This window comes from Chiloscyllium plagiosum, unplaced genomic scaffold (assembly GCF_037043375.1).
Source record: "Chiloscyllium plagiosum isolate Xiang-an unplaced genomic scaffold, Cpla_swu_hap1 HiC_scaffold_17, whole genome shotgun sequence".
Taxonomy (NCBI): domain Eukaryota; kingdom Metazoa; phylum Chordata; class Chondrichthyes; order Orectolobiformes; family Hemiscylliidae; genus Chiloscyllium; species Chiloscyllium plagiosum.
The window spans coordinates 54139799-54163504 of NW_028270155.1; the positions used below are offsets into that span (position 1 = coordinate 54139799).

A 23706-nucleotide genomic window follows, 5' to 3' on the forward strand; every position below is an offset into this window, starting at 1 on the left:
CAAGATAGTTAATTGCAATAATATTAAAAAGAACTGCATCCCTAGTTATGCATAATTGTCAGAACTCTCAGTAACTGTGCAGAACACAGCCGCTCCTCATGAAAGATATTGTAGAACTTCCTGTCCCGCAAAGAATAATATTTTAATATTGTTAGCTTCAGCCGTTGTATTAAATTGTATTAAATACATTTTGTTCATGTGCCTTTGGTGAATATCACGCAATGAGACAGTCTCTCCATTTTTATCTCATGTTTCTAGGATTAAAAGTGCAAAACTGATAGCTGCCAGTTATTGGAACATTTGCTGATTTTTTCCTTATTATATTTTTTATTATTTTATCAATTTTGACTTTGAGCTGTGAACAGGGAGCTATGCACTAAAAATGACTTGTAGACTTTGGGAAACAACTTGTGGTAAAAGATCAAATCAAAGAAGCTTTTGTTTATTTATGAATCTAGGATAGAGAGTTACTTGCAGTTGAGACTTGATTAAAAGGGTTTCTACAGACACAGTAACCACCTCCTCCCTCAGGAAGAATATTCTGTTTAAAACAATAGCAAAAGGTGGCTATTAACCTGGGAATTGGTGCTGGCAAGTCTGGAACAAGCCTTATGTTTAAGCAGATAGCAATTGTTGAGCAGTAGTGGAGATTTCAGAAAAAGGCAGTCAGTCTAGCAGGGCGAGGCCATAGTTGAAGTTCTGTCTTTTGGGAGATGCATTTGGCTGTTGATGACACAGCATGAAGAGTTGAAAGCTCCCTGCCCAATCTCCCTCCCCAGCTTCTAGGAAGCCCAAAGAATAGAAAGCTGAGTTAGAAATTTAACTATCGTTACCTGAGTGAACTGAAAAGTGACCCTGATTGATATTTTCAGAAAAGCCACCAAGCAGCCCACGTCTATGGTTGTGAAAGAATGCATTTAAGTAATCTGACCAGTTTTGTTATTTTCTGTATCCTTTAACAGTGTTTGTTTGTCTGGCTTTTGTGTGAATGGAGACCGAAAACAAATGTTGCAGGTTTAAGGCATAAACATTAATTTAATTATCTTGCTATTTAGTTTTTCTCTGCTAAAGCTATTGTATATTTCATAAATTGTTGAGTCTTGCATTTCAAATCAAACACCAGTGTCTTGAATTAATTATGCACAAATTCTGGGATTGGTTATTCAAAAGTCTTGTTAGGAACCATTGGAGTAACTACTGAGGGTCTTGTAGAGTTAAATGTTGCTGTGCATTGAGTACAGAGGTAAAAGGCTGATTTGATTTGGCTGTTTGTCTCTATGTTGTAACATGGTTTAGAGGCAAGTAAATTACTATGAATGCACACACCGGATAAAAAGTGATTATAAACTGGGTAAGCAAAGATTTCAGCACATGCTCAGAGCAAGTCTGGACTGCTCCACTGATATCACAAGGCTGGAGCTCAGAATGGGAGAAATGAAGTAGCTCAGACGTTGGAGGGAACAGACGTTTTAAGGAAGCAGAGCATAAAGAGAGCAGGGAATCGAGAGGCCATGATCCAGATCAAAGGCTGTTGCTGAGAGGCTGACAGATCACGTTCTCCAAATCCAACCCCAACCCATTCCTGTTTGAGCTGCTTCCTGTACTTGTCACGCCTCACTGAGGCACCGTGCTGGGAATCAAGATCTGCTACTCCCAGGGTCATCACAAAAGATAAAGATTTTATCAAAGGATGCAAGATTCCCCAATTCACCTGCCTTTAAGCTTGGGTTAACATTAAACACAGCCAGATTTCTGTATTTAACAAGAATTATTATCTGTTACTGGTAAACAATTATGAACTGCTGATAAAGAACTCTATGTGTTAAATCTCTAACGCACTTGTAAAACTCTCTCAATGAACACATAGAGACAAACACAAAAGAAAATGAAGGCAACTCAATGTTCCCTGTCAACAGCGTTTGCTGAGACACTTGTCAGGACTTGCTGCTCCTTGATCTCTCTCCTCCAAGTACTTTTAATTCCTTCCAGGAGGCACAGAGTAACTTACTCTCAACTTGTAAAGTTTCTGACTAGTTGGTTAAAAGCCGCAGCTTACCACAACAGGCAAGGGAAAAGAGCCTGGTTATTCTCAGACTTTAGTTGTTTCTTACTGCAGAGACCAGGAGATCACCACACATTCCAGAGATCTGAAGGTTTCTGACCAACTCATTCACACCCACAACCTGTTCAGCTACCTGGGAGCCAGTCACACAGAAGGCCTATGGCATCAAAAACTTATCATCACTTCACTGTCCAACCTATACTTCAGCTGGCAACTGCCAAACTTCATTTTGTACACTCTACCTGCTACCACTTCATCTGCAACTAAACATCCTCTGCTGGTTAAACAAATATCAGTGTAAACACAGCTTAACATAAATACTCGTAACTTGCCAATAAAAATCCCTTGGTTTTAAAAACTGTCCTTTTCCAATTTCAGTCATAACTTGATAGAGATGTACAGCTTGGAAACAGATCTTTCAGTCTAACTCATCCATGCTGACCAGATATCCTAACCTAACCTCATCGCATTTGCCAGCACTCAGCCCATACCCCTCTAAACCCTTTCTATTCATATACCCATCCAGGTGCCTTTTAAATGCTGCAACTGTTCCAGCCTCCTCCACTTCCTCTGGCAGCTCATTCCACGTGTGCACCACCCTCTGCTCCTTGGGCCCCTTTTATAGAACATAGAACAATACAGCGCAGAACAGGCCCTTCAGCCCTCAATGTTGCGCCAACCTGTGAACGTTTCTCAGCTCGTCCCCCGACACTATCCCATCATCATCCATGTGCTTGTCGAAGGATTGTTTAAATCTCCCTAATGTGGCTGAGTTGACTATATTAGCAGGTAGGCCATTCCACGCCCTTACCGCTCTCTGTGTAAAGAACCTGCCTCTGATGTCTGTCTTAAATCTATCACCCCCCAATTTGTAGTTATGCCCCCTCGTACAAGCTGACATCATCATCCTCGGAAAATGTCTTTCACTGTTTATCCTATCTAATCCTCTGATCATCTTGTATGTCTCTATCAAATCCCCTCTTAGCCTTCTTCTTTCCAATGAGAACCGGCCCAAGTCTCTCAACCTTTCCTCATAAGACCTTCCCTCCAGACCAGGCAACATCTGAGTAAATCTCCTCTGCACCTTTTCCAATGTTTCCACATCCTTCCAGAAATATGGGGACCAGAACTGTGCACAATATTCCAAGTGTGGCCGCACCAGCATTTTGTATAGTTGCAGCATGATATTGCTGCTCCAGAACTCAATCCCTCTACGAATGAAACCTAACACACCGTATGCCTTCTTAACAGCACTATCCACCTGGGTGGCAACCTTCAGGGAGCTATGAACATGGACTCCAAGATCCCTCTGCACATCCACATGACCAAAAATCTTTCCATTGACCCAGTACTCTGCCTTCCTGTTATTTTTTCCAAAGTGCATCACCTCACATTTAGCTGCATTGAACTCCATTTGCCACCTCTCAGCCCAATTCTACAGTCTATCCAAGTCCCCCTGCAACCTGTAACATTCTTCCACACTGTCCACTACTCCATCGACTTTAGTGTCATCTGCAAATTTACTAATCCATCCACCTATGCCTGTGTCGAAGTCATTTATAAAAATGGCAAACAGCAGTGGTCCCAAAACAGATCCTTGTGGCACGCCACTAGTAACTGGACTCCAGACTGAATATTTTCCATCAACCACCACTCGCTGCCTTCTTTCAGAAAGCCAGTTTCTAATCCAAACTGCTAAATCACCCTCAATTCCATGTCTCTGCATTTTCTCCAAAGCCTACCATGTGGAACCTTATCAAAGGCTTTACTGAAGTCCATGTATACCATGTCAACTGCCCTACCCTCATCTATATACTTGGGCACCTTCTCAAAAAACTCAATGAGGTTTGTGAGACACAACCTGTCCTTGATGAAACCGTGTTGACTATCTGAAATCAAATTGTTGCTTGCGAGATGATTATAAATCTTATTTCTTATAATCCTTTCCCAGACCTTTCCTACAACAGAAGTAAGGCTCACTGGTCTATAATTACCTGGGTCATCTCTGCTGCCCTTCTTGAACAAGGGCACATTTGCAATCCTCCTGTCCTCAGGTACTAGACCTGTAGACAATGACGACTCAAATATCAAAGCCAAAGGCTCTGCTATCTCCTCTCTAGCTTCCCAGAGAATCCTCGGATAAATCCCATCCAGCCCAGGGGACTTGTCTACTTTCACTCCTTCTGGAATTGATAACACCTGTGCATAACTAACCTCGATCCTTTCTAGTCTAATAACTCGTACGTCATTCTTCTCCACAATATTCTCCTTTTCCTGAGTGAACACCAATGAGAAATATTTGTTTAGCACCTCTCCGATCTCTGCGGGGTCCACACTCAACTTCCCACTTCTGTCTTTGACTGGACCTATTCCTACCCTAATCATCCTTTTATTCTTCACATACCTATAGAAAGCTTTAGGGTTCTCCTTTATTCTATTTGCTAAAGACTACTCGTGTCCTCTCTTTGCTCTTCTTAACTCTCTTTTAAATCCTTCCTAGCCGATCTGTAACTCTCCATCGCCTCATCTGTACCATTTTGCCTCATCAACACATAAGCCTCTTTCTTCTTCTTAACAAGAGATGCAATTTCTGTAGAAAACCATGGTCCCCTTACCTTATCACTTCCTCCCTGCCTGACAGGGACATACCTATCAAGGACACGCAATATCTGTTCCTTAAACCAGCTCCACATTTCAATAGTCTGCACCCCCTGCATTTTGCTACACCATTCTATGCATCCTAATTCTTGCCTAATCGCATTATAATTGCCCTTGCCCCATCAATAACTCTTGACCTGTGCCATGTACCTATTCCTTTCCATCGCTAAACTAAATGTAACTGAATTATGGTCACTCTCTCCAAAGTGCTCACCTACAACTAAATCAAATACCTGGCCTGGTTCATTACCAAGCACCAGATCCAGTGTGGCCTCCCCTCTTGTCAGCCCTTCGACATCCTGTGTCAGGAAACCCTCCTGTACACATTGAAGAAAAACTGATCCATCCGACATACAAGAGTTTTAGCATTTCCAGTCAATGTTGGGGAAGTTAAAGTCCCCCATAATGACCACCCTGTTCCTTTCACTCCGACTCAGAATAAGTTTGCTAATCCTCTCTTCCACCTCCCTGGAACTCTGCGGAGGCCTATAAAAAACTCCAAGCAGTGTGACCTCGCCTCTCCTGTTTCTAACCTCAGCTCAGTAGATGAGGTTTCTAACCTCAGTAGACGAGTCCTCATCAAAAGTTCTCTCAGCCACCGTTATACTATCTTTGACTAACAAGGCCACACCTCCCCCTCTTTTACCGCCTTGCCTGTTTTTAATGAAAGATCTAAACTCTGAAACCTGCAACTTCCATTCCTCACCCTGCTCTATCCATGTCTCCGAAATGGCCACAACATCGAAGTCCCAGGTACATAGCCATGCTGCAAGCTCACCTACCTTATTCGGATACATCTGGCATTGAAGTAGACACACTTCAAACCAGTTTGCTGTCTGCCAGCACATTCCTGTGACCCTGAAATCTTGTCCCTGTCCTTCCTACTCTCATCCTCCTGTACACTGCAGCTACACCTCCAGTTCCCATCCCCCTGCTGAGCTAGTTTAAACCCACCCAAATAGCACCAGCAAATTTCCCACCCAGGATTTTAGTACCCCTCTGGTTCAAGTGAAGACCGACCTGTTTGTAGTGGTCCCACCTTCCCCAGAATGAGCCCCAATTATCCAAAAACCTGAAACCCTCCCTCCTGCACCATCCTTGCAGCCATGTGTCAGCTGGTATCTCTCCCTATTCCTTGCCTCGCTATCACGTGGCACGGGTAACAACTAGAGATAACAACTCGGTTTGTTCTATCTCTCAGCTTCCACCCTAGCTCCCTGAAATCCTGCCTTACATCCCTATCCCTCTTTCTATCTATGAGGTTGGTACCTACATGGACAACGACTTGAGGCTGGTCCCCTCTCCCTTCAGGACCCCAAAGATATGATCCGAGACGTCACGGACCCTGGCACCTGGGAGACAACACACCAACTGCGAGTCTCGTTCGTTCCCAACAAACCTTCTATCTGAGCCTCTAACTATTGAGTCCCCAATGACTAACACTCTCCTCCTTTCCCTCCTTCCCTTTTGTGAAACAGGGACAGGCTCTGTGCCAGAGATCTGGGCCCCACTGCTTGCCCCTGGCAAGTCATCCCCCTCAACAGTATCCAAAATGGCATACATGTTTTTCAGGGGAACGACCACTGACTTATATAGCAGAATGGAAATAAAAATAAGAAGTCCCTCCTTTCCCAGAAACCTCTTCTCTCTGACTTCAAATATAAAAGCACAAATCAGTGACTCACTGCTCCCAGCAGGCCCCTGGTGCCAGCTCCCACCCTTCAAGTTGCTGCTGCCACTGAAAAACAGAAATGGAGGACTCCCGCACTCGTGGTAAGTTTTTAAAGGCTCAAATCAGTGACCCACCGCTCCTGGCAGGCCCCTGGTGCAAGCCCCCACCGTTTAGGTTGCTGCTGCTGCTGCTGAAAAAATCTTTCCTCCTCACCCTAAACCTTTTCCCTCTAGTTCTGTAATTCCACCACCACCACCCCCACCTCCCCTCCAGGGAAAAGACGTTGTTTATTTATCCTATCCATGCCCCTCATGATTTTATAAACCTCTAAAAGGTCACCCCTCAGCCTCCAACACGCGAGGGAAAACAGCCCCAGCCCATTCAACCTCTCCCTATAGCTCAAATCCTCTAACCCTGGCAACATCTTTGTAAATCTTTTCTGAACCCTTTCATGTTTCACAACATCCTTCCTGTAGGAGGGAGACCAGAATTGCACACAATATTCCAAAAGTGGCCTAACCAATGTCCTGTACAGCCACAACATGACCTCCCAACTCTGTACTCAATGCTCTGACCAATAAAAGAAAGCATACCAAATGCCTTCTTCACTATCCTATCTACCTGTGACTCCACTTTCAAGGAACTATGAACCTGCACTCCAAGGTCTCTTTCCCCAGGACCAAGACCCATTGTGGTAAGTAGGTAAGTGCTGCATTTTGCTTGTTGTATACTTTAAACCCAGTTTTTTTTTAAAAAAAAGGTTACTTTCAGGAGGATGGCAGTGAAGGCAGTGCAATGTTCCTCTTGCAACATGTTTGAGGTGAGGGATGCCATGGATGTCCCTGCTGATTACATTTGCAGGAAGTGCACCCATCTCCAGCTCCTCTAAGACCGTGTTAGGGAACTGGAGCTGGAGTTGGATGAACTCAGGATCATTCGGGAGGCAGAGGGGGCCATAAATTGGAGCTTTAGGGAAGTAGTAACTCCAAAGATGGCAGATAGATGGGTGACAGTGAGGGGGACTGGGAGGAAGCAGCCAGTACAGGGACCCCCTGCGGCCGTTCCCCTCAAGAACAAGTATACTTGTGGATACTTGTGGGGGGGATGACTTACCAGGGGTAAGTAACGGGGCTCAGGCCTCTGGCATGGAGCCTGTCCCCGTTACTCAGAAGGGAAGGGTGGAGAAGAGCAGAGCAATAGTAATTGTGGACTCGATAGTTCGGGGCACAGATAGGAGGTTTTGTGGGAACGAGAGAGACTCACGTTTGGTATGTTGCCTCCCAGGTGCAAGGGTACGTGATGTCTCTGATCGTGTTTTCCGGGTCCTTAAGGGGGAGGGGGAGCAGTCTGAAGTCGTGGTCCACATTGGCACCAATGACATAGGTAGGAGGAGCGCTGAGGATGTTAGGCAGGCTTTCAGGGAGCTAGGTTGGAAGCTCAGAGTTAGAACGAACAGAGTTGTTGTCTCTGGTTTGTTACCCGTGCCACGTGATAGAGAGTCGAGGAATAGGGAGAGAGAACAGTTAAATGCATGGCTACAGGGAAGGTGCAGGAGGGAGGGATTCCGGTATTTGGATAACTGGGGTTCTTTCTGGGGAAGGTGGGACCTCTATAAACAGGATGGTCTGCACCTGAACCTGAGGGGCACCAGTATCCTTGGTGGGAGGTTTGCTAGTGCTCTTGGGGGGGGGGGGTTTAACTAACTCTGCAGGGGCATGGGAACCCAGACTGTAGCTTTAGGGTGAAGACCTGGAATGTAGGGAGGTTAGGAACATGGCATCAATTTCAAAGGAGGGTGCCTGTAAACAGGAAAGTGGCTTGAAGTGTGTATACTTCAATGCAAGAAGTATACGAAATAAGGTAGGTGAACTTGCAGCGTGGGTTGGTACCTGGGACTTCGATGTTGTGGCTATTACGGAGACATGGGTAGAACAGGGACAGGATTAGCTGTTGCAGGTCCCAGGATTTAAATGTTTTAGTAGGGTCAGAGGTGGGGGTAAAAGAGGGGGAGGTGTGGCATTGCTTGTCAAAGCTAGTATTACAGCTGTGGAAAGGACGATGGATGAAGACTCGCCATCTTAGGTAGTTTGGGCTGTGGTTAGGAATAGGAAAGGTGAGGTCACCCTGTTAGGAGTTTTTTTACAGGCCTCCTAATAGTCCTAGAAACGTAGAAGAAAGGATTGCGAGGATGATTCAAGAGAAGAGTGAAAGTAATAGGGTGGTTGTTATGGGGGACTTTAACTTTCCTGATATTGATTGGGAAAGCTATAGCTCAAGTTCGTTAGATGGGTCATTGTTTGTCCAATGTGTGCAGGAGGGTTTCCTGACACAATATGTAGATAGGCCTACAAGAGGTGAGGCCATACTGGATTTGGTTCTGGGTAACGAACCAGGCCAGGCCAGGTGTTAGAATTAGAGGTAGGTGAGCACTTTGGGGACAGTGACCACAATTCGGTGACTTTTACTCTAGTGATGGAGAGGGATAAGTGTGCACTACAGGGCAAGAGTTATAGCTGGGGGCAGGGAAATTATGATGCGGTGAGGCATGACTTAGGATGTGTGGCTTGGAAAAGTAAGCTTCAAGGCAAGGGCGTAATTGATATGTGGAGCTTGTTCAAGGAGCAACTATTGAGTGTCCTTGATAAGTATGTACCCGTCAGGCAGGGAGGAAAGGGTCGTGTGAGGGAGCCGTGGTTTAATAAGGAATTGGAATCCCTTGTTAAATGGAAGAGGGCGGCCTATGTAAAGATGAGGCGTGAAGGTTCAATTGGGGCGATTGAGAGTTATAAGGTAGCCAGGAAGGACCTGAAGAGAGAGCTAAGAGCAGCAAGGAGGGGACATGAAAGGTCCTTAGTTGGTAGGATTAGGGAAAACCCTAAGGCTTTCTATAGGTATGTCAGGAATAAAAGAATGACTAGGGTAGGAATAGGTCCAGTCAAGGATAGTAGTGGGAAGTTGCGTGTGGAGGCTGTTGAGATTGGGGAGACACTGAATGAATACTTTTCGTCAGTATTCACTCAGGAACAGGGCATTGTTGTCGATGTGAATACTGAGTCACAATTAAGTAGAATGGATGGCTTTGAGGTATGTAGGGAAGAGGTGTTGGAAATTCTGGAAAGGGTGAAAATAGATAAGTCCCCTGGGCCTGATGGCATTTATCCTAGGATTCTCTGGGAAGCAAGGGAGGAGATTGCAGAGCCATTGGCCTTGATTTTTATGTCCTCGTTGTCTACAGGAGTAGTGCCAGAAGATTGGAGGCTAGCAAATGCGGTTCCCTTGTTCAAGAAGGGGAGTAGGGATAACCCTAGTAACTATAGGCCGGTGAGTCTCACTTCTGTTGTGGACAAAATCTTAGAGAGAATTGTAAGGGATAGGATTTATGAACATCTGGATAGGAATAATGTGATCAAGGATAGTCAGCATGGTTTTGTGAAGGGCAGGTCGTGCCTCACAAACCTTATTGAATTCTTTGAGAAGGTGACTAAGGAGGTGGACGAGGGGAAAGCGGTAGATGTGGTGTATATGGATTTTAGTAAGGCGTTTGATAAGGTTCCCCATGGTAGACTACTGCAACAAATACAGAGGTATGGCATTGAGGGTGAGTTGGAGGTTTGGATTAGGAATTGGCTGGCTGGAAGAAGACAGAGGGTAGTAGTTGATGGCAAAGGTTCATCTTGGAGTGCCGTCACTAGCGATGTTCCGCAATGATCTGTTTTGGGACCATTGCTGTTTGTCATTTTTATAAATGACCTGGAGGAGGGGTTAGAAGGTTGGGTGAGCAAGTTTACGGATGATACGAAAGTCGGAGGAGTTGTAGACAGTGAGGAAGGATGTGGCAGGTTACAGCGGGATATAGATAAGCTGCAGAACTGGGCAGAAAGGTGGCAAATGGAGTTCAATGTAGCTAAGTGTGAGGTGATTTACTTTGGTAAGAGTAACAAAAAGATGGGGTACTGGGCTAATGGTCGGATACTTGGTAGTGTGGATGAGCAGAGGGATCTTGGTGTCCATGTACACAGATCTCTGAAAGTTGCCACTCAGGTAAATAGTGCGGTGAAGAAGGCATATGGCGTACTGGCTTTTATTGGTAGAGGAATTGAGTTCCGGAGTCCTGAGGTCATGTTGCAGTTGTATAAGACTCTGGTGCAGCCGCATCTGGAGTATTGTGTGCAGTTTTGGTCACCATACTATAGGAAGGATGTGGAGGCACTGGAACGGGTGCAGAGGAGGTTTACCAGGATGTTGCCTGGTATGGTAGTAAGATCGTATGAGGAAAGGCTGAGGCACTTGGGGTTGTTTTCATTGGAGAAAAGAAGGTTTAGGGGTGACTTGATAGAGGTGTACAAGATGATTAGGGGTTTAGATAGGGTCGACAGTGAGAATCTTTTTCCACGTATGGAGTCAGCTATTACAAGGGGGCATAGCTTTAAATTAAGGGGTGGTAGGTATAGGACAGATGTTAGGGGTAGGTTCTTTACTCAGCGAGTCGTGAGTTCATGGAATGCCCTGCCAGTAGCAGTGGTGGACTCTCCCTCATTATGGGCATTTAAGCGGGCATTGGATAGGCATATGGAGGATAGTGGGCTAGTGTAGGTTAGGTGGGCTTGGATCGGCGCAACATCGAGGGCCGAAGGGCCTGTACTGCGCTGTATTCTTCTATGTTCTATGTTCTTACCATTAAGTGTATAAGTCTTGCTCTGATTTGCCATTCCAAAATGCAGCACCTCACATTTATCTAAATTAAACTCCATCTGCCACTCCTCAGCCCATTGGGCCATCTGATCAAGATCCTGTTGTATTCTGAGGTAACTCCTTCACTGTCCATTACACCCCACAACAAAAAGTACCTAAAAATATTTACATTCTCCATCTCCATCAACATGCCACCACCAACCGCCCTACCCTGACACTAGATCAGGTTTTACACTACCCTCTCCTTCCTTCAACTGGGGTCTCAATCTCCATCTTGACCCTCTGTAGGTTTCCACTGAACACTCTACGATCCATCCTTCATCCAGCCGATTACAATTAAGTTCTATAGATTCTAACCTCCTCTCTGTTCTCCTGACATTTCTTCCCTTCAGATTCTTGCCTTCTCTCCTTATCCCAAGTTTCCAATCTTTTCCACATTGAGGTCTTCATCTTCTTCCTGCCCCCTAGCCAAATTCCCAATATCCCCAAAAGTCTTGGACCCTTACCATCTTAGAAGGTAGAAAATTGTCAGCCAATAATCATTTAGAGTCATTGAGTCATAGAGATGTACAGCATAGAAACAGATCCTTCGGTCCAACCCGTCCATGCGACCAGGTATCCCAACCCAATGTCAGTTCGGGGGTGGGGGTGGGTGTGGGTATGGGGGTGGGGGGGGTGGGAGTGTTACTCAATTCTATTATCAGGAACAGCATCACGGAGTCCTTAAAAATACATGTATCAGACATAAACAACACAAATTGCAAAAGGTCACTCATATCTAACTAAGATCATTCATTTTGATTTGTGATGAATAATTATGCGCACTTAGGTAGCAGCAGTCGTAAATCTTTACATCCCACTTGAAAGGGAGATTGGGTCCAAGTCTAATATTTTAAATATAACTAAGGGCAACTATGTGGGTATGAAAGCTGAGCTGGATGAAGTAAACTGGCATATTAGGCTAATGATCGATCAATGGGGATGTGCTGGCAGTCACTTCAGTGAATATTTCAGAATACTCAGAATTAGCTTATTCCAAGATGAAAGAAAACGTCTAAATGGAGAACCCATTATCTGTGGTTAACTAAAGAAGTTAAGGGGAAACATCACACTTCAGGAGGAAGCACATAACTGGGCCAAGACATGCAGCAAGGCAGCCAATTTGTCAAAATATAAAGAATGGCAGAGAATTACTAGAAGGTTGATCAGGAGGAAGAAATTAAAGGGAGAGAAGAAGCTAGCTGGGAATTTAAAAACACAGATCTCAAGAGTTGTTGCATGTATTTAAAAAGGATAAAAATAAGTGAAAGTTGGTTCTCCAGCGAGTGAGAACGGGGAGGTAATAGTTGATAATACAGAAATGGTGGATGAGATAAACTAATATTTTGCATTTGTTTTCACTATTTGGTGTACAGACAACATTCATATCTGCAAGTCAAAAAGTAGAAGGGAGAGAGAGGAATTTACCGAAATTACAATATGAGTCACACAAAGCAGACTGATGGAGCTGTGGTCTTGTGTTCCAGATGGAAGTCATCCTAGAGCATAAAAGGGATAGCTAATGAGCCTTTCTGTTAATCTTCCGAAATTCCCTCAAAACGAAAGATTCCATCGGACAGTTAAGTAGCAAATACTATCCCTCTGTTTAAGAAGGGAGGGAGGCATGAAACTACAGGCCAGTTAGCTTGACATTTTTTGTGGAGAAAGCGTGTGAATCAGTCATTAAATTGATTAGATTGTAATTGTGCTTTAGGAAAACCCCAGAGAAGTCAGAAAGAGTTGCCATGGTTTCATTAACTGGAAATCATGTCGAGCCAACCAACTAGAGTTCTTGGAAGGAGCAACATGTATTGCAGCTAAAGGGGAACCTGCAGCCTCACCGTATGTAGATTTCTAGAAGGCATTAGATAAGTTGACACATGAAAGGTTATTGCTGAGAGAAAAAAAGGAGCTTATAGTATAGAGATGGCATACAAGCATGGATTGAGGATTGACTGGCTGGAAACCAGAGAGTTTGCTTAAATTGTTGTTTGTTTGATTGACAGGACGTGTGAATGGATGCCATGGCTAACCCACCTGGTGAAAGTGAGGACTGCAGATGCTAGAGATTAGAGTCGAGAGTGTGGTGCTGGAAAGCGCAGCAGGTCAGGCAGCATCTGAGAAGCAGGGGAGTCGACGTTTCGGGCAAAAGCCATTCATCAGGAATGAGGCTGGGAGCCTCGGGGATGGAGAGATAAATTGGAGAGGGGGTTGGGGCTGAGGAGAATGTAGCTGAGAGTGCGATAGGTAGGTGGAGATGGGGATAAAGGTGATAGGTCAGAGAGAAGGGGGGAGTGGATTGGTGGGTAAGAAGATAGACAGGTAGGACAGGTCATGAGGGCAGTGCCGAGTTGGAGGGTTGGATCTGGGATAAGGTGGGGGGAGTGGATATGAGGAAACTGGTGAAATTCACATTGATGCCATGGGGTTGGAGGGTCCCGAGGTGGAAGATGAGGCGTTCTTCCTCCTGGCATTGAGTAGTGAGGGCGTGGTGATGGAGGAGGTCCAGAACCTGCATGTTCTCGGCAGAGTGAGAGGGGGAGTTGAAGTGTTCGGCCACAGGGTGGTGGGGTTGGTTGGTGTCCTAGAGATGTTCTCTGATTTATCATAGCCAATCCACCTAACCTGCACACCTTTGAACTGTGGGAGGAAACCAGAACACCCAAAGGAAACCCACGCAGATATGGAAAAGAACGTGCAAACTCCCCACAGTCACCCACGGTTGGAATTGAACCTGGTCCCTGGCACTGTGAGGCAGCAGCGCCAACCACAGTGCCATGGTGGCCCTTGTGGGGTATGTTTGTGGATTGAAATGCAATCATGGACAGTGTCCTTCCTGATCTGCCATAGCCACGTTACCTCTACTATGAGACAGATTTGAAGGGTAGTGGAGGCATTGACCAGACCATTTGCCTTTGGGCCAATTGAGCCAGAAATTATTGGTAGAGTTGCAGCTTAAGCTCTGTGAGCTGGCATGGGGCAAAATGGGGGACCCCCTTTACTGGTTCCCTGTGCCCTTCAGAAGCATCCAATTGAGTTAATATTGCCTCATTTACTCTCCTGCACTGGCATCTCAAATTCAACTCTCATTCTCATCAACCAGCCACCATACCTGATAGCATGTCGTAGACAATATGCTGCCATTCTTTAGCTGTCTGAGTTTCTCATCTTCTGTACAATCCATGGGGACAGCAGTAGCCAGTTCTCCCACTAGCTTTCACTGGGACTACTGGACATCCAACTGGCCAATCGGACTCTGATGTGGCTGTTGGTGAGGAAGTCTTCTCAAGGTAATTAGCGTTATGTTAAATGCATTAGGGAAGGGATCCAACCCATCTTTTTGACTGGGGACATGGGGACCCTGTAAAATCCAAACTGACGGCTTCTAAGCAAGCCCTCACTGACAACAACCCTGCCCCCATGGGGAAATACAGCTTGGTATACTTACTCATTGGGAATCAAACATACTCACTTTGCATTGAAACGTCTTTTATTGAGATATTTCTCATTGAAGACTCAGCATATCTTTACATATTTAAATTAACCTACAACTACTTCACTCATTTGGATGTTCCCAAACTGAGGAAAATTCAGTGGTCATTCATACTCCTGACATTTGTTGGAAAATATAAATGTAAGGATATGAGGCTGTTGAAAAGCCAAGCTCCCTTATGAGCTCCCCACATGAGTGAATAAGTAAATTCCAGTCACCTTTTAGCAAATTAATCCCATGGACCTGGTTTCTCAGGGTTGGTATCATTGGCCACTTTCAGTGTCAGGCCTCATGATACCCATGACTGGAATGAATCTTTCTTTTCCAATATTCATATAAATAATGAGAAAATGCAGAGATCACAACAGGAAATTTGATCTGCCATTCTTTAGCTGTCTGAGTTTCTCATCTTCTGTACAATCCATGGGGACAGCAGTAGCCAGTTCTCCCACTAGCTCTCACTGGGACTACTGGATATCCAATTGGCCAATCGGACTGTATATGTGAAACCCTATGATCTTCCTCTCTTTGAGAAGTAGGCTGAATAAACACCATCCCCAGAAAAGGTTTTCAATCAAAAGATAAGTTTTATTTTCATAAGATAGATGAATGAACAAAAAACATAGTGCAACATCAATAACTATATCCTCATAACTTAAAATGTGCCACTCCGGTTTGCTTCCAATTCCTCGGGCTGGTGTGGCCAGAAACAGGGAGATAATGGACTTGAACGTGTGGTTGGGGAACTGGTGCAGGAAGCAAGGATTTAACTTCTTGGATCACTGGGGTATATTTTGTGGTAAGCATAAGTTCTACAAGAGAGATGGTTTGCACCTTAATAGGTTAGAGACCAGCATTCTGGCAGGCAGGTTTTCTACTGCAGCACCGCTACATTTAAACTAGCGGGGGGGAGGGGACAAACTGGATGTTTAAAAAGGAAATTGAAGGGAAAGTTAGAACAAGAGAAGTCAAGAAAGACAACTGTATCAACGAGGCAGAAAACTTGGAAAGGGATCATGCTGTAAGGTTGAGTGAAATAGGGGTTGATGGGAAGGGTGAGAGCAGTAACAAATTAAAAATACTATACATGAATGCACGAAGCATTAGACATAAGATGGATGAGCTTGAGGCTCTTTTGGAAATTGGCAGATACGATATTGTGGGGATAACTGAGACGTGGCTTCAAGTGGACAGGGCCTGGGAAAGGAATATTCAAGGATACACGTGCTATCGTAAGGACAGACTGACGGGCAGAGGGGGTGGGATGGCCTTGTTGGTTATTCAGTCCATTGCACGGGGGGACCTAGAGTCAGGGGATGTAGAGTCAGTGTGGATAGAGCTGCGAAATACTAAGGGTAAAAAGACCCTCTTGGGAGTCATCTACAGGCCCCCAAGCAGTAGTCTGGATGTCGGATGTAAGTTAAATCAGGAGCTGAAATTGGCCTGTCGCAAAGATGTTACTACAGTTGTTATGGGGGATTTTAACATGCAGGTAGACTGGGAGAATCAGGATAGTGTTGGACCTCAAGAAAGAGACTTTGTGGAGTGCCTCAGAGATGGATTCTTAGAGCAGCTGGTGCTGGAGCCGACCAGGGAGAAGGCAATTCTGGATCTGGTATTGTGTAACGAACCAGAATTGGTCAGAGACCTCGAAGTGAAGGAGCCATTGGGAAGTAGTGACCATAATACATTAAGCTCCATTCTGCAATTTGAGAGGGAGAGGGTACAGTCGGAAGTGACAGTACTTCTGTTGAATAAAGGGAACTATGGAACTATGAGGGAGGAGCTGGCCAAAGTTCAATGGTGCAATACCTTAGCAGGGATGACCGTGGAGGAACAATGGCGGATATTTCTGTGTATAATGCAGAAGTTGCAGGATCAGTTCATTCCTAAAAGGAAGAAAGATCCCAGGAGGAGGCATGGGCGGCCGTGGCTGACGAGGGAAGTTAAGAAACAAAGTTAAAAGAGAAAAAATATAACATAGCAAAGATAAGTGGGAAAACTGAGGACTGGGAAGCTTTTAAAGAGCAACAGAGGATTACTAAGAAGGAAATACGCAGAGGAAAAATGAGGTACGAAGGTAAACTGGCCAATAATATAAAGGAGGATAGTAAAAGCTTTTTTAAGTATGTGCAAGGCAAAAAAATGGTTAGGACTAAAATTGGGCCCTTGAAGACAGAAACAGGGGAATATATTATGGGGAACAAAGAAATGGCAGAAGAATTAAATGGGTACTTCAGATCTGTGTTCACTGGGGAAGACACAAGCAATCTCCCTGAGGTAACAGTGGCTGAAGGACCTGAACATAAGGGAATCTATATTTGCTAGGATTTGGTGTTGGAGAGACTGTTAGGTCTGAAGGTTGATAAGTCTCCAGGGCCTGATGGTCTACATCCCAGGATACTGAAGGAGGTGGCTTGGGAAATCGTGAATGCGTTGGTGATTATTTTCCAGAGTTCGATAGATTCGGGGTCAGTTCCTGAGGATTGGAGGGTGGCTAATGTTATACCACTTTTTAAGAAAGGTGGGAGAGAGAAAGCAGGAAATTATAGACCAGTTAGTCTGACCTCAGTGGTGGGAAAGATGCTGGAGTCTATTATAAAGGATGAAATTACGGCACATCTGGATAGTAGTAACAGGATAGGACAGAGTCAGCATGGATTTATGAAGGGGAAATCATGCTTGACTAATCTTCTTGAATTTTATGAGGACGTAACTCTGAAGATGGACGAGGGAGATCCAGTAGATGTAGTGTACCTGGACTTTCAGAAAGCTTTTGATAAAGTCCCACACAGGAGGTTAGTGAGTAAAATTAGGGCGCATGGTATTGGAGGCAAAGTACTAGATTGCATTGAGAATTGGTTGGCTGATAGGAAACAAAGGGTAGTGATAAACGTCTCCATTTCGGAATGGCAGGCAGTGACCAGTGGGGTACTGCAGCTTTTTACAATATATGTTAATGATATAGAAGATGGTATCAGCCATAACATTAGCAACTTTGCTGATGATACAAAGCTAGGTGGCAGGGTGAAATGTGATGAGGATGTTAGGAGATTACAGGGTGACCTGGACAAGTTAGGTGAGTGGGCAGATGCATGGCAGATGCAGTTTAATGTGGATAAATGTATGGTTATCCACTTTGGTGGTAAGAACAGGAAGGCAGATAACTACCTCAATGGAATCAATTTAGGTACAGAGAGATCTGGGTGTTCTTGTACACCAGTCAATGAAGGTAAGCATGCAGGTACAGCAGGTAGTGAAGAAGGCTAATAGCATGCTGGCCTTCATAACAAGAGGAATTGAGTATAGAAGCAAAGAGGTGCTTCTGCAGCTGTACAGGGCCCTGGTGAGACCACACCTGGAGTACTGTGTGAAGTTCTGATCTCCAAATTTGAGGAAAGACCTTCTGGCTATTGAGGGAGTGCAGCGTAGGTTCACGAGATCAATTCCTGGAATGGCGGGATTACCTTACACTGAAAGACTGAAGCGACTGGGCTTGTACACCCTTGAGTTTAGAAGACTGAGAGGGGATCTGATTGAGACATATAAGATTATTAAAAGATTGGACACTCTGGCAGCAGGAAACATGTTTCCGCTGATGGGTGAATGCCGAACCAGAGGACACAGCTTAAAAATACGGGTTAGACCATTTAGGACAGAGATGAGGAGAAACTTCTTCACCCAGAGAGTAGTGGCTGTGTGGAATGCTTTGCCCCAGAGGGCAGTGGAGGCCCAGTCTCTGGATTCATTTAAGAAAGAGTTGGATAGAGCTCTCAAAGATAGTGGAATCAAGGGTTATGGAGATAAGGCAGGGACAGGATACTGATTCGGAATGATCAGCCATGATCATATTGAATGGCAGTGCAGGCTCGAAGGGCTGAATGGCCTACTCCTGCACCTATTGTCTATTGTCACTCATTTTGTATCTAACCATTGACCCTACAATGTAGGCACTTTTTCTCAAATTTCACTTGATGATTTATTAAAGAGACTCTGATCAAATTATTTTTTTTATTATAATGACTTCTTAATACAACAGGTGCTGCAGCAGCTCAGTTTTGACAGATTCTCTGAACATGAATGCCAATCTCTGCACCTAACGTCCTGCACCAGCTCTCCTCTGTGTTACAGAATATAAGGAACCCATTCAGTAAGGGAATCTTCTCTCCCCAAGCACCAGATAGTTTAACTTCACTCTGACCAGATGTTTTTATTCATCCAGTTAATAATACGCCATCATTGAAAAGATAACTATTGTTTAATGTGGAGCTGAAATGAACATCAGAATATAGTTGGTTCTGATACAACATGATAGTTCACTTCCCTTGCAATCCCGTTTTATAGGAAAATCACATAATAACAACGCCATTTAAACTAATGGGGCCAGGATTGCGTGATAGCCAATGCAGTTAAGAAAAGTCTGCGTTCTACAAATAATGGTCAAAATTCTTCGATTCGCATTATAGCCAATTTGCACTGAAGAAATGCATGTTCTACTAACGGTACTGGAAACAGTCAACCTTCTCGGGTCATAAACTCAAAGATGTACAACATGGAAACAGATCCTTCATGCTGACCAGATATCCTAAATTAATTTCGCCCCATTTGCCAGCACTTGACCCATATCCCTCTAAACCCTTCCTATTCATATAACCATCCAGATCCCTTTTAAATGTGGTAATTGTACCTCTGGCAGCTCAATCCATACACGTACCACCCTCTGTGTGAAAACGTTGTCCCTTAAGTCCCTTTTAAATCTTTCCCCTCTCACCCTACACCTCTGCCCTCTAGTTCTGGACTTCCCACCCCAGGAAAAAGACTTTGTCTATTTATCCTATCAATACCCCTCATGATTTTATGAACCTCTATTAGGTCACCCCTCAGCATGTGATGCTCCATTGAGTTTGGGATTCAAGAGTTGGAAGTAATCTGGTGTGCTGAGATTTTCTGGATGATTGCTGTAAAATTAAGGTACAGTACAGTATAAATTAATTGGATGAGCAAGTGAGGAGCAGTCATAAGAAATATGAGTAATTTAATAAGAACTATGGGTAATTTAGCATGGCCAATTCACCTAACCTGCACATCTTTGGACTGTGGGAGGAAACCAGAGCACCCGGAGGAAACCCACACAGACACAGGGAGAATGTGCAAACTCCACACAGACAGTTGTCCCAAGCTGGAATTGAACCCAGGTCCCTGGTTCTTTGAGGCAGCAGTGCTAACCACCATGCCACCCTATTGGTGAAAGATCAGTGGTTGTATAGCTTGAGGCTGCCACTCCTCATCAGGATGTGGATAAGGGAGCAGCCCTCTGTGAACTTGTACAGCCTGGACAGGGATGGAACTCAATGCCATTGGCATCGTTTTGTACAATACTCTCACGGTCTAGGCAGCTGAACCCACCAACCACAGCAAGTCGGATACAGACAATATTTACCTACGAAAGCTGCAAACAAAGTAGTTTAAAAGAAACAATAGTAGTCTGCTCTAGAGGCATGGGGGGAAGGTAGCAGGGTACTCAAGAAAAGAGAATCATGTATATATAATCTTAAACAGCAAATCCTTTACCCAAACCTAGTTCATTGGCTGAAAATGGCATCCTAGCCCTTGCTTTTTACAGCGTCTTTATCCACGAAGAAGCATTCAGGAAGACTGATCCCTGAGCATTGATGCCCGAATTGGAGCCGAAAATCATTTATTTAGTGCAGTACTTTGCTCTGCCAAGTCAACTGCTGATTTGTCCGATTTCTCCTTGAAACTGCTGTTCATTTCTTCAAAGAGCTTCGCAATATTGGACATCTTGAATCCGATTTGAAAATTCTGGAAAGTGAATGCATAGAGAATGGGGTTGATGCAGCTGTTGACAAAGGCTAAAATTGTCGTGAAAGCTTTCAAGTCTGAAACGGTTTTGAGTAATGCCTCTCTGGTGTGGCCAGTTGTGTGATAAGAACAGATGAGCAGGACATTAGTGATGTTCCAGGGAAGCCAGCAGAGTATGAAGGCCACCAGAACTCTCATAAGTAGCACTGCGCCTCTCCTTTTGGTTCTGAAGGCCATTTGCTTTAATCTTCTCACTACAAGTGCGTAACAGAGACACATTACAATTAAGGGAATGTCAAAGCCCAACAGATTCCCCAAAATATAAGCTGCTTCGTGCCGCAAGCCGAATTTCTCCGCACAGCCTTGGTGTAACTGGGAGCCTGTAAACGCGGGGCCAGCAGAAAGCAGAGCTACAGCCCAGAGAGCAGCAATGATCTTCTCAGTGGTTGCTCGCCTCTGCAAGTCCTGCAGAGTGAATATGTGCAGGACAGCCAGCAGTCGCAGGACGCTTATCGCCGTGATTGTGAACACACTGACATACATGAAGACCAGGAGGAGGTAGGTTGTCGTTTTTGGCATCCAGGAGAGAGAAGCGGGCAAGCACTCGGCGGTAATCTCATAGATAATGACTGGCACTATCAGCACGGTGAGGAGATCGGCTAGCGCCAGGTTCAACACCAGCTGGATGGTCGCAGAGCGTTTTTTAATGTGGCTCCGGATTGTCCAGATCACCATGAAGTTTCCCGGCATTCCCACAAGAAAGACCATGCTGAGAGCAAAGCCCATCACAATCTTCTCTTCCAGACTCATATCAATAGCGTTCTGTTCCGGAGATGAAGAGTTGAATTCCATTTCGACTATCAGGTAGACAGACGCTCTCCAGAATTACTTTTCACCTCTGCCCCTCCCCCACCTCCTTAAAACAACACTTCTGAAATTATGGAGTTGAAATTAATTACCAGAATATGGAGCAAGCTGTGAAAAGGAAGCAATTGTCTAAGTTCCTTCATTAGTTGTGCAAGATCCCTTTGCCATCTCTCTTCCCTATCGTGACAAGGCAAATTTCTACTTAATGACTACACCTCTGCCTTCAATACTATAATCTCAACCAAACTAATCTCCAAACTCTGGGATCTAGGTCTCTGCTCCACCTTCCACAACTGGATCCTTAACTTCCTGACCCAGAGACAGCAAGCAGTGTCCTGGAAGGCCGCGTACCCAGCCCCTTGTTGTGTTCCAAGTACACGTCATGACTGTGTGGCCAAATTTTGTCCGAACCCCAACAAGTTTGCTGATGCCACCACCGTTGTTGGTTGGATATCAAACAATGATGAGAAAGAACACAGGAAAGAGATAGAGTGCTTGGTGCATGGTGTAATGATAACAGTCTCTCCCTCAGCAAAAGTAAAGAGCTGATCATTGACTTCAGGAGAGACAGGCAGGAGACTGGGAGAACACAGCAAGCCAGGCAGCATCAGGTGGTGGACTGGGGGTGGGTGTGGGGGGAGCTGCAGATAAAGGAGTAGGCAGGGGCAGGGTGGTGAGGTGGGGATAGGTGAAGACAGGTAGAGGGTACAATCTAGTTGGTCAATGGGAGGAATGAATCCAATTGGTGGTTGGGAGGAGTGGAAGGGAGAGGATGGGGCTGGGAAGGGAGTCGGGGATGGGGAGGGAGGTTACTTGAAATTGGAGAACTCAATGCTGAGTCCTTCGGGCTGTCGGCCACCCAGGCAGAAGATGTATTGTTCCTCCAATTTGCGGTTTGATTCGTTGTGGCAATGCAGGATGCCAAGGATGGTCATGTCAGAAAGGGATTGGGAAGAAGAATTGAAATGGGCAGTGACTGGGAGGTCCAGTCGGCTGGCTGAGATACTCAGCAAAACATGCCCTGAGTTTACATTTGGTCTGACTTCAGGAAGCAAAGTGGAGGGCACGCCCCTATCTACACCAACAGAGCTGAGATAGAGAGGGTCAACAGCATTAAGTTCCTAGGAGTGATGATCACCGACAATCTGTCCTGGACCACCCACGTTGATGCAATGGTTAAGAAGGCACAACTTCCTCTACTTCCTCAGGAGGATAAGGAAATATCTATAAGGACCCTCACCACCTTTTGCAGATGCACCACAGAAAACACTCTATCGGGATGCACAACAACTTGGGATGGCAACTGCTCTGCCCAGGACTGTAAGAAACTACAGAGGGTTGTGAATACAGCATAATCCATCACTCCAGTTAACTACAGCATTTTTCAAAGTCTCAAATGGCATCTTATGTGGGTATGACAAAGGTAAACTTGCCTTCTTCAAAGCCTCTCTCCTGTCATCCGGCAGGTAGATTTGTTCAGAGATGCTGTGACACAACTTTGGAACAGGTACAATTTGAGCCCAGGTTTCCTGGTATGCTGTCACTGTACCACTAATGGTAGCACTGCGTTCATCAAGTTTCACATTCAGCTGGCTCATCCACTTCTCTTCCAAACAACCAAATGATATACTTTCATCCTGAAATGCCCTTAGAATGGCAACGCCAGGGACCCGGGTTTGATTCCAACCTCGGGCGACTGTCTCTGTGGAGTTTGCACATTTTGCCCGTGTCCGTGTGGGTTTCCTCCAGGTGCCCTGGTTTCCTCCAACAGTCCAAAGATATGCAGGTTAGCTGAATTGGCCATGCTAAATTACCCATAGTATTCAGGAATATGTAGGCTGGATGCATTAGTCAGGGGAAATGTAGAGTAATAGGGTAGGGATAATGGGACTGGGTGGGATACTCTTCAGAGGGTCGGTGTGGACTTTTAGGGATTCTATGATTCTTAACAACACTTTGGATCTACCGAACTCATATCAGCTGCAGTGGTTGAAAAAGACAGCTCACTACCACCCTCTCAAGGGCAATTATGGAGGGGAAACAAATACTCACCTAGCCAACAATGCCTCCATCCTGTGAATATCAGGGCAAAGTACTATGATTCTGAAATTGACTAAAACAAAGCCTCAAGGTAGAGGCCTGTTTCCAATCCTCACCTCTAACCCGGGTACGATTGAGAAACAAAGGGTCTGGGTTGTTGCCCATTAAGTCTGTGTGTTCCTAAGGTTGCCAAACCCACCCCATTTTATGCTCGGCCTGGACATGGCTATAGGTAGTACCCAACACCTGGATCTGAGCCTAGCAAGCCTCACATACAGGAGGACAAGCACAGAACAGGGAGAACATGAACATGCAGCTGTCCCAGTTCACGACAGTGCCCAGAGCCAATTTCCTATAACT

The 23706-nt window shown here is 45.0% G+C and overlaps 1 protein-coding gene across 1 annotated transcript; it reads right to left on the reverse strand.

The window, feature by feature from the left end:
• Positions 1–666: 666 nt before the first annotated feature.
• LOC122558449 (leukotriene B4 receptor 1-like) lies at positions 667–21302 on the reverse strand. The gene is made up of 4 exons (XM_043707039.2): positions 20331–21302; positions 12965–13017; positions 10903–11029; positions 667–782 (listed from the first exon to the last, which is right to left on the reverse strand). The coding sequence occupies exons 1-4, from the start codon at positions 21289–21291 to the stop codon at positions 667–669; spliced, it is 1257 nt and encodes a 418-aa protein (XP_043562974.2). The 5' UTR covers positions 21292–21302.
• Between the last annotated feature and the right edge of the window lie 2404 nt (positions 21303–23706).

Coding starts and splice junctions, on each gene's coding strand:
- LOC122558449 (XM_043707039.2), bottom strand. CDS start 21,291: ATGGAATTCAACTCTTCATCTCCGGAACAGAACGCTATTGATATGAGT. Junction 13,018..20,330: donor AGTTGACTTGGCAGAGCAAA/GTACTGCACTAA, acceptor TTTTTCTCTCAG/CAATAACCTTTCATGTGTCA. Junction 783..10,902: donor AGAGTCCACCACTGCTACTG/GCAGGGCATTCC, acceptor TGGGCTTCCTAG/AAGCTGGGGAGGGAGATTGG.